Raw genomic sequence first — 11,618 nt, 5'->3', positions numbered from 1 at the left:
TTTATAATATAAAATTTTATTTTATAATATAAAATTTATAAAAAATATATTATTACAAAAATTGTTTCTTTAATTAATTATTATTGTTATTAAGTTAATGTTGGAAAATCATAAAATTAATATTACACGCATTTAGTGCTTTTCTCACAGACAGTGATTATCTTTAACTTCCTTTGCCACTATCGCATACGTTTTTACATTTACAAATCCTCTGTTTGTCTTTTTTTTTGTAAGATCGCACTATTTCACAGACTTTTATAACTAGACTGTTTTAGTTCACATAAGTGTCTGTATGTGTTTTGCCTGTAAATATCGCATAAATTTATGTAAAACTAACGTTATTATTCATGATTTATACATGTGAAAGTGAATGAACACAAATATGGCGCTGCGTAGTACTATCTTCAAACAGACGAAGTCGGCAGACTATTTATAGAGTGCATCATTCTGTAGAAGAAAAAAAAATTGTTTTCAATGAGAGTAAGTTATATTGTAACACTTGCCCTGAAAGTGTAACAACTTATCTCAACCTTCCATTTTCAATTCGAAAAAATACTGATTGAAAACCAGTACATATATCGATTCAAATAAAATGTATTGGGTTGTTCGTAACCTATATAATTTAATAAATGTATACTAAAATTTAAATTTTCTGTGTTTCAATTTTCCTTCAAAATTGGCACGAACTTTCCGGACAATCCAATATTATTATAGGTAAATATATATAAAAGAAATATACAAAATGATAATCATATATCTCTAACTTATATGTATAATAATACAAGCGATTTATACAATGAAATATTTACTATTAATAGCGTAAATCAAAAAACATATGTAATGTCTTTTAGAATTCAAATATGGTGCTTAAACTAAGTAAAGTTATAGAATATCATAAGAATCACATATAAACATTCATAAAAATGCGTTGGCATCTGTGGCGACTAAAAAAATTAGCTGTAACAACTTATCCCGTGTAACAACTTGCCCCGATCTCCTCTAACTGTAAGAAGACATTACAAAATATATCATTCGTTCAAAAATTATTTAAAAGATTAAACGGACCAAAATTATTTAATATCTTATTTATAATTTAATTGTTGACTTAACTAATGATCGAGCTATAAATAATAATTTTATATAAAATTATTATTAATAGCCTAGAAATACAGATATAAAAATAACTTGAATGATTAAAGAAATTTTTCCAAAATTATAGCTCGATCATCAATTAAGTCAACAATTAAATTATAAGTAAGATATTAAATAATTTTGGTCCGTTTAATCTTTTAAATAATTTTTGAACGAATGACATATTCTGTAATTTCTTTTTATAATTAGGGAATATGTGAGGTACATATGATACATTTAAACATTTTAAACATGAAAATAATAAGTGCGAAGACTTTATTAATATTAATTATAGATATGATCAACAAAATTGTAATAATAATACATTGTTTATTATAAAATTGATATAATATTACATAATTGCATATACCATGATTGATTTAATAATCGTCATATAAATTGATCAAAACAAAAATAGGACAAATTATTAAATATCAATTTAGATAGATAAAAATCGTTCGAAATAAGGGGGAAAATCCATGATGCATGGTGATTCATTATCTTTGAGGATCCAAGCCGCTCCGTTTTTACCCTTCTGAATGAGATCTAACATCGCAGATGGTCAATTGTTTGTTTCGAAATTTTTTCCAAAGCAGGGATATCTAGCACAGCGCGAATGGAATCATTGATTCTATCCCTGAAATCTTTTAGCATTGCTATTACTGTAATGCCCGGGCACATGATAACAACTCGCACTTCAGTCTTGTTAAACATATTTGTCAGAGATCGACTGAATCCTACAACAGTGTATTTCGAAGCGCAATACATTGCAAAATAAGGATTTGGTTTCAATCCAATCAGAGATGCAATGTTCACGATTAAACCACCTTTGCCGCCTTTATGCTTCCCCATATAGTCGAATGCTAACATAGAACCGTGAATTACTGCCTTGACATTAATATCGATCATTTTCTCTCAATAAATTTGTTAAATATGCCAATAAGAATGTCAAGCTCTTTAAATGTGTCAATGATCTTCTTGAATATTTTCTCAAAATCGTTAGCTTTTGTTACGTCGCATGCAATGAAGATGGCACGGCCTTTTCCAAAGTAGCTATCGCATTCTGTCCGTTTGATGTTGGCAGGTCGACCACAGCAATACTTTTTACACCATTACGAAGCAACATTTCGGCATACTTGTAGCCTAATCCTGCTACTGCTCCAGTGATCATTTTATTCTTTACGTCATACATTATGTTGATTTGTTGAAGTCTTTGACGAAACGTGTACTTTAGCGTTTATTGATGTATAATTCTTTAGCGAATCGCAATAAATATTATCTTTATCTTACAGAAAGCGCTCCTGATTTAATATTTTTTCTTATCGTTTCTTTTTTTATCGTCTATTATTCTCAATGATTATCGCTATTTGTAGCGCCTATTATCACTGATGATAATCACTAAACTTGTTTATGAAAAATAACGTTTTCTTTTATTTACAAAAATACTTATCTCATAACCGTAAAAATAAATTTGAAAAAATAAATTATAATTACAATCTTTTAAAATTTAAATATATGTATATAGAGTCTATAATATTAAATGTATTATAAATTATATTTTCAATCTTATTATTGTTTACAAATTATTTTTAAATCTAAGCAAAATATAACGTTTTTATTAACATTTTTATTAACGTTTTATTAACATTTGATATTGGAGATAATTTCATTTCATAATGTTTGTTTTTTGTTTGCTTTTTATGGAGTAGCTTCGAAGGTTATCAGATTATCTTTGTTTTAATTAATTAGAATTATACAATTTTTAAAATATAATTTCTCTAGTTATTCTGCATATAAAAGTATTAAAGTAAAACTATTATCTACTATCGAAATATTAACAATTCAAGATATTTTACACTTATATATTCTGGCACATTTTGACATCAAATATTTCAATATAATTGAAAAAGGCTCCAAAGATTAAATCAATGAGTATAAAGCCAATGAAATTCGATAATAGTTATACGTGTGTAATCAAAAATAATATATATGTCAATCACCAATTACAGACGTTTCGACCATAAGATTAGGTCCTCTTCAATTCACAATAAAATTATTGGAGTCAAATTGATATGGTATAAAACAATAGGCGAATGCTGTCAATGAATCATCGTTAGGTTGTTGTCTAAAATTAAGAACTTTATTATCATCTGTTGTACTTAACTGTAGAAACAAACAAGAATTCAATCATTAACTAAAATCGAGTTAATATGTGAAATTTTTGAATTGTTATTCGTAGTCAATGTATTGAAATTGATTGTATCAGTTAGATAAAACTTATATTGTACTTAGCATAACGATGATCCGTTATAACGCGATGTGATTATATAACTATGCTTGAAAGATGTGAGAGGATGTTTCTCATTCGCAATGTTTATAAGTATAAAAGTTAAACAGAATAAATATTATTGTAAAAAAAAACTACAGTTTATAACTTCTAAAACATGGAAACCGAATAAATATCAACATAAAAATTGACGATATAAATTTATAATTTATAAAACGAGAACACATACATTTCTTCTAAATTAAATCATTATATAACGGATGTAACAATTCCGTCATTTTGCAGATAAGTCCATTTGTTTTTTTATGTGGATCGCTTTCGAAATTAGTCTTTAAACTCTTATATTTCGTCTAAAATACTGATGTCTTTCCAATCAAAATCGTGGTTGTGCTCGATTCTATCTCTGTGACAGAATGTTGTATTCCTATTTATGTGACTTCGATGTTTATTAATACGTGTCTTTAATAATCGTTTCGTCTGATTCACATAGGATGCATCACAATTTTGACAATTAATTTTATAGACCACATTAGAATGTAATAGTGTACGATAATTTATCCTTTTGTATTCTTATAAAGATATTTAATTTATTATTATTAAAATTCCTGTAAGTCAATCGCATTTGTTATTTTTGAAAAATCTTTTGAATTTCTTTGCTATTGAAAGCACGTAGGGAACAACAAAATATATAATTAAATTGTTGGCAGTATTCTTTCGGTGTATATTTTTATTAAATTATTCGAATTTAGTGTGTAGTCTTTTTTAATACTTTTAAAAATCAGCTTTAAAGGATAAGGTTTTAAAGGATTAATAAGTAAGATGTTAATAATGTATCGGCTCTTTCATTGGTTTTATATTCCTTTATTGATAAAATATCACATAAACTATCAATTTTTTATAATAGCATCTTAATACCTTTTGTAGAATAATAATGAAAGTCAATTGGTATAAAGAAAACTAAGTATTTATTTTAAAAAATGATGCATTTTACAATATGCGACTAAATTATTTTTATGAACAATAAGAACAATAAGAATTTTATTGAATCGTACATAGAAAAATACAATCAATAGGAAATACGAAATAAAAACCTATAATGATCGAAGCTGGATCCTTAATGCTTAATAATTAATAAATAATTTTTTTTTTATCAACAATGTATTTCCCCGGAAGTGCCACGTTTGCTGCTACATTTCGATTAGACGCAATCAAAATTTAACATGCAAGAATAGCATCTTTAAGAAAGAGAAAAAAAAGAAAAACAGAAAGACGAGAAGGAACAATTACAATTCCGGAGGTGGTTGAATTTAACCAATTAGAAGAAAGAAACCCATTATATGTATATTAAGTTTATTTTGATTGTAATTTCATTTTAATAAAATTCAATCTCAATTTCAAAATCTCTGATACGGTATTAGGTCTGTTACGTGGAATACATAATATTCGCATATATTTCATTTACATTTCGTAACAGTTGACAAAAACAAAGTTTAGCACTCGTCATATTAAGGTCACTATGTTACAATTCGTTCGTTTAAATTCGTTCACTGACAATTGAGCACGAAAGTATTGGCGTTAAGTATATCGAAATGCAATCACACTTCATAAACAATTAAAGACTATCAGTCGGTGCGAATCATTAATATTTTTTTGATCAATAATCTATAAGCAAGTATTTATTGGAATGGATATTCCGCACTGAGCTATAATTAAAAATTATTTCTTCAGAAACTTTTAGAATTTATCTTGTACTATTAAAGCCAGATTTTATTTTTAAAATTAATATTTTGTAATTGTAAGGAAGAAATTATAGAATATATCATTCTTTGAAGCGGATTATTTAAAGAGAAATTTAATGTAAAGGTTAAAAGTATTACTAAAATTATTTAATAACTTACATATAATTTAATTGATGATTTAATTGATGACGAAAAACAGTAATTTTGCAAAAATTTCTTATTTGAATTCATTAAGTTATTTCTCTCTCTATTTCTAATCTCTATTTCTAAGATTAATATTATTAATAATAAATTTATATAAAATTATATATGATTATAATATCTTAAGCTCTTATAATATCTTAAGCTTATGATAATACGAATATATCTATTTTATTAATATTAATTATTACATATGAAATAAACAATATAATATTATTAACAATATAATAATATAATTTTATTCAATATATGTATAGATACGATTAATAAATTTATAATATTATATTGTTTATTTTAAAATTGACATTATTTTATATAATTGCATATACATAATTGATTTGGTAGTCATTGTAAATTGATCAAAACAAAATAAAAACAGTTATCAAATTCTAATTTAAACAGACAGAAGTCGTTCGGAAGAAGGAGGAAAGTGCACGGCGTTTGGTGGTTCACCATGTTTGACGACCCAAGCTGCTCCATTTTTACCCTTCCGAATGAGATCTAACATCGCAGATGCCACATGGTCAGTTGTTTGTTTCGAAATTTTTTCCAAATCAGGGATATCACTACCTAGCACAGCGCGAATGGAATCATAGATTCTATCTCTGAAATTTTCTATCAATGATGTTGTTGTAGTACCCGGGCACATGATAACAACTCGCACTCCAGTCTTGTTATACATATTTGCTAGAGACTGACTGAATCCTAGAACAGCGTATTTCGAAGCGCAATACATTGGCATAACAGAAATTGGGTCCAATCCAGCTATGGATGCAATGTTTACGATTAAACCACCCTTGCCACCTTTATGCTTTCCCATATAATCAAATGCCAACATGGAGCCGCGAATTACTGCCTTGACATTGAGATCGATCGTTTTCTCCCAATAATTATCGTTAAATATACCAGCGTTGTTGATAAGAATATCAAGTCCTTTAAACGTGTCAACGATCTTCCTGAATGTCTTCTCAAAATCATCAGCTTTCGTGACGTCGCAGGCAATGAAGATGGCACGGCTTTTTCCAAATTCGTTCTCCAAAGTAGCTACAGCATTCTGGCCGTTTGATGTTGGCAGATCGACCACAGCAATACTTTTTGCACCATTGCGAAGCAGTATTTCGGCATATTTGTAGCCTAATCCTGCAGCTGCTCCAGTGATCATTACAGTTTTATTCTTTACGTCATACATTATGTTGTTCTCTTGAAACCTTTGATGAACCGTACTAACTTTCTTGTGTAAGATTCTTTAATGAATCGCGATTGAATATTGTCTCTGTACAGAAATTCTGCTTCTGGTTTAATATCTTTCTTTATCGCTTATTTATAATTGTTGATGACTAGCGTTTTATTGCTTGTGATAAATCATCTGTTGATAGGAAAAATTTTTTATTTACAGAAACACTTTTCCTGTGATTTTAAACATAAATAGAGAAGATAAATAGAGAAGATAAATTATAATTTTTTAAAATTCAAATATATGTACATAGAGTGTGTTACAAATTATTATTTTTAAAACTAAGCAAAGTATAACATTTTATTTTTGTTACTTTAATATTAAAAATAACATTATACGATGATGTTTCTTTTTTTGTTTCCTATTTTGTAGCTTCGAAGATTAATAGGTTACATTTGCTTTTTTAAATTAGAATTATAATTTTTTTACATTGTGATTTCTCTAGTTATTCTGTATATAAAAATATTAAAGTGAAATAGTCGAAAAATTAATATTACTAGACTTTTGCTCTTTATTCTACATTTTGAAATTTAATAAAATGTCTCAAAAAACTATTATTTTTAATAAACTATTAATTATTAATAAACTATTAATTTTTTGATAATCGCACCTACTTTTTTAGAAATGTTTTAACGAAATAAATCAGTTGGTGTAAAGAAAACTTAATTATTATTAAAAAAATGTTGTATTGTGCAATATGCAACTACATCTCAGCATGACTTGACACTGTTATATAATTCTTTGTCATTATATGTATGTCTCTGTTTTGTAACAAAAGATAGCTTTATGACGTAAACAAGATAACTTGAGTAAACAAGATAAATATAATTTTGTTATATGTCTTTCTAATATATTTAGCACATAACATAATTATGTAAATTAAATCCAGTATAATATACTCAATAAGTCGGGTTGCCTTCTGCAGGGCAGAGCATGAATTATTGGTGCCCATACAGAATATGATTAGATCGCAAGTCCGGCGGGGAATGAGACAAGAGAAATTTAATTTATTATTCTAATATAGTATAAAATTTAATTTTCAATTATTTAATTTTGATTATAATTATATCAGAAGCAAATTCCATTAATTGTTGAAAGTTGGTCACGTTCAGCAAACTCAACTGTTGCGGAGCTACACTATTGGTGTATTCTTTTAGTCATCCAATAGCAGCGAAATCTACGCTCACGGATCTACTCCGTAACAGTTGAATCTGCTGAACGCGACCATTATGTACCTATGAAAAGCGACTTGTTGGATTTCATTAAAAAGACATATTGAAAGTCTTTTATTCCAATCCAAGTAATGGCAATTTTAATTCTCTGTCAAAAATTATTACTCTTCGAAACAAGTGAATGTATCTAATGAAAAAAAATTAAAACCCAAATGCTACAATCTTAATTAATCAAGTTAAGTTCTATCAAATTAAAAAGTAAAACATAAATGGTATTATCTCTTGTTGTTTACTTAACTCTAATGATATATATATCATTCACAAAAAATTTGATATCAACAAAATTGGCGCCGTTAAGTTAAATTCCATGTAATTCGGATATTAGATTATATAAATAATATTAATTTTAATGATATGTACCGTTCCTTTAAAAAATTTGATATCAAGAACTCGCGCAAACTTAAATTCCATTTCTTTATACCAAATTAAATAAATAACGAATATTAATTTATTGATATGTATCATTTGTATAAAAGAATTGATATCAACAACTGTGGTACCAAGCCATTAAATTCTACTATCAAAATCAAAAGTAAAATTCAAATGATACTATTTTTATTATTATTTATTTAATCCAAATCGTACTATCTTTAATTTTTATGAAACCTAAATATACGTATATCTTATTGAAAGATCTTCCTATTCCAATCCAAATGATGGTTTAAATTCCTCTTAAATGAAATTATATCACAATTCATTCAAAGACATATAACTTACCGATAATAGACTCATGTTTCTATCAATTCTTCTCGGATCTATTCCTTAAAACGTTTTGATTGTAAAACGTTTGATCATATGAATTATGACATCATCTATGCTCGATTTCAGGAGTAGGCTTGGTAAGATCGTAACAAAGCTTTCAAATATTTTTTCTCTGTCAAACGAAACAAGTAATAATTAATGACTGTCTACTAAGTTAATTATACGTTATCTCACATATTCTTAAATGAATGTTCTACAAAACTTAAATTATCTACCGTTTATAATTTTTACTTTTTATTTAAAACAATTTTATTTAAAACAATTACCTATAACTAATTACAACTCATTTATTGCTGTTCAACCAATAATTAAATGTATGCAATGATGTATGTAATGATTGCAATTCTTTCTTAGGCAAACGAGAAGATGCTTCAATAATCAGTCTTAAAATATGATTCAAATTAATACAATTGCTATATCAAACTGCACCAGCTTTCAAAAATAAAGTTTTTAGTAATTTAATTGAGGTAAAGTCGACGAATCGCACCTATCTTTAATAATACCTGAAAATGAAAAAAGTTTCGTAAAAAGGCGTCATACGTAATAATAATTAAATAATAATATTACTTGTTTACATAATAATAATTTACCATTTAAATACTTCAGAATGGATATGCTCCTAACAGACTTGGGAAATTGTTCGTTGCAGTTAAACAGAGATGTAAACCATATGTGAATTTGACAGTTCCAAATTTTGTTCCAAACATCCTTCCGTAAATTCCATTTGAGAAAAATCTTTTTGATGTTTTCTGGATTCATTAATAAGAGGTTTTATTTTATTACTCCATAAGAAAACCTCGATAGGAAATTTTTCATATATGCATCATGAAACATATCTTTAAATCAACGCTTCATACGTTTGACGCTATAATCATTCTGATCCAACATATCAATGTATTCCACAATCGATTGCATAATTACAATTTGCTCAAAATTGTAATCTCTGTGTAACTCTCAACTTTTTCATCTGGACATATTTCGAGCCAAATATCAGACATTAGTGGCAATAAATTTATATATTTTACAAATTCTTCTATAGACAAAGTTTCTTTCTCACGATTATCTATCAAGATCACATCTTCATCAAGATTAATTTCACAAAATTGAGTCACACTATCGCTATAAACTGGAATATATTTTTTCATTTTCACAAACGGAGGCATAATCGATCGTGTACCTATACAAAGTTTTCTGTAGTTAACAAATAATCGAGGTAAATAAATTAGCTAAATGTTCCAGAACTTTAATTTTCCATTTTACATTAGTACTTTTGGAATGTAACATTGTCATTAAATGTGCCACAGGGCTACCTTCATTATGTAATCTGCATATCATACCCAAAAAATTAGGTAATATTTTATGACTATCTTCCACCAATGCACTATTACAATTTTATACAAGCACATCTAAGAAAAGTAGAGAATCTTCTCTCACACGTCAATATGTTTCATTGCACAGTTCAGATATGATATTATATAATTTCACGCAAAAATGTCAACTGTTCATTTGAAATAACGCTAAGAATAAAATTAAGTGCATGAAATGAATTTGTGCGTATTTCTTTCTCTTTATCAAGAGTTAAAGTTGCGATACCATGTAACAGAGAATTCAATTGTCAATGTAAAGATTTTAGAGGATTTTATAACAAGATGTCTTTTAATTGTTTCAAAGCATCTTGTCTCACAGTTGAATTGTGACGCCAAAAACGTGTTAATAAATCCTGGAAATACATTACAAGTTACATAATAATGTACAAGGTCAAATTATAACGCACTAAACAATTAGGTTTATGCAAGACATCAACATTCGATAATTGTTGAATTTAACTTCCTCACCTTCTCGAGGTTGATAAAATTAGACTTATTCGACGCGTTTTTGCACTACATGAACAAATAGCAAAAAATGTGCCCCGCGAACCGAGTTATTAATTGTTAAAGTTGACAGATATTCAGATTAGGAAATCTGTTGTATCGATGGCACAAAGAGTTAAACAAATTTTCTACAAATATTTACAGACAAATATTTAACCAAGATAAATACTCTGCTGTAAAAATAAAAATTATATAGAAAATAATTTGTATTCTTAGAGCATAGAATGTGTTCTTAAAGCAAAAAATTTGTGTAATTGAAGAAGAAAATACTTACTCTAGCTTCAATTATGTTCTCATGTCCTTCTATGCCACCGATGTGACAGATTTCCTAACTTGAATATCATCAACAACTTTAATAATTAATGTCGGTCCACGGGGTAAAACGATACATTTTTTTGTCAGATTCGTTTATTTCGTGCAAAAACGTGTCGAATAAGTCTAATTTGTGTAATTGCAGAAGCAGAAAATCACTTACACATTCCTCTATGCCATCAATGTAACGGATTTCCTAACCTAAACTATCTCACTTTACTTAAAAAATGTACACTAGTTTATCATCAGCCACAGAAAACAGACATGTGTGATGTGACCATGCATTATCAGCGCCACATTTGCCTCTTGTGCCAAAAATTTCAAAAAGACAAATCCCCACTCCGTAGCCGGCGACGACGACGTTTCTTAATCTTAATTAGGTATGGGAAAAAGTTTGTGGCGTTTTTTTAATGCCATCTAATGGGAAAAACGCCACGAACTTTTTTCCACCTAATATAAAAGTTTCAGAATTTTGCATCGCAATATCTCGGCTCGTAAGGCACGTAGAGAAAAAATAAAAATACTTTCATTATATATTTAGACCGGATGCAATTGATTGAGCACATTTATGCCCGTATTCATAGTCAGACCTTATATTTAAGGAAGCCTTACAAGGTCTGACTATAAATACGGGCATTAGAACCTGATCAGTTCAGCCCTTATTGAGATCCAATAATCTTAATCCCTGGCAACTCGCCGGCTCGCGTAAAGTAGCCACAGCAATGTTGCGCGTAGCTTAACACCGAGACATTACCAGTGTCTACAGATCTAATCCAATTAATTTACATGTACCATTCTATGAATGAGACATAACAAATACAAAATACATTTTCATCACTAAGCAATAAT

At 28.0% G+C, this 11,618-nt stretch overlaps 1 protein-coding gene and 1 pseudogene across 1 annotated transcript; both read right to left on the bottom strand.

Annotated features, from left to right (window-relative positions):
• Positions 1–1,570: 1,570 nt before the first annotated feature.
• On the bottom strand, positions 1,571–2,323 carry LOC108689886 (annotated as a pseudogene).
• A 3,376-nt stretch (positions 2,324–5,699) lies between these two features.
• LOC108689923 (15-hydroxyprostaglandin dehydrogenase [NAD(+)]-like) lies at positions 5,700–11,007 on the bottom strand. Its single transcript, XM_018196900.1, has 5 exons — positions 10,933–11,007; positions 9,177–9,335; positions 8,853–9,089; positions 8,542–8,698; positions 5,700–6,724 (listed from the first exon to the last, which is right to left on the bottom strand). The coding sequence occupies exon 5, from the start codon at positions 6,545–6,547 to the stop codon at positions 5,753–5,755; it is 795 nt and encodes a 264-aa protein (XP_018052389.1). The 5' UTR covers positions 6,548–6,724; positions 8,542–8,698; positions 8,853–9,089; positions 9,177–9,335; positions 10,933–11,007; the 3' UTR covers positions 5,700–5,752.
• Positions 11,008–11,618: the final 611 nt, after the last annotated feature.

The sequence above is a fragment of the Atta colombica genome, unplaced genomic scaffold (genome assembly GCF_001594045.1).
Source record: "Atta colombica isolate Treedump-2 unplaced genomic scaffold, Acol1.0 scaffold281, whole genome shotgun sequence".
In the NCBI taxonomy this organism is placed as follows: domain Eukaryota; kingdom Metazoa; phylum Arthropoda; class Insecta; order Hymenoptera; family Formicidae; genus Atta; species Atta colombica.
This window is presented reverse-complemented; position numbering and strand designations above follow the sequence as displayed.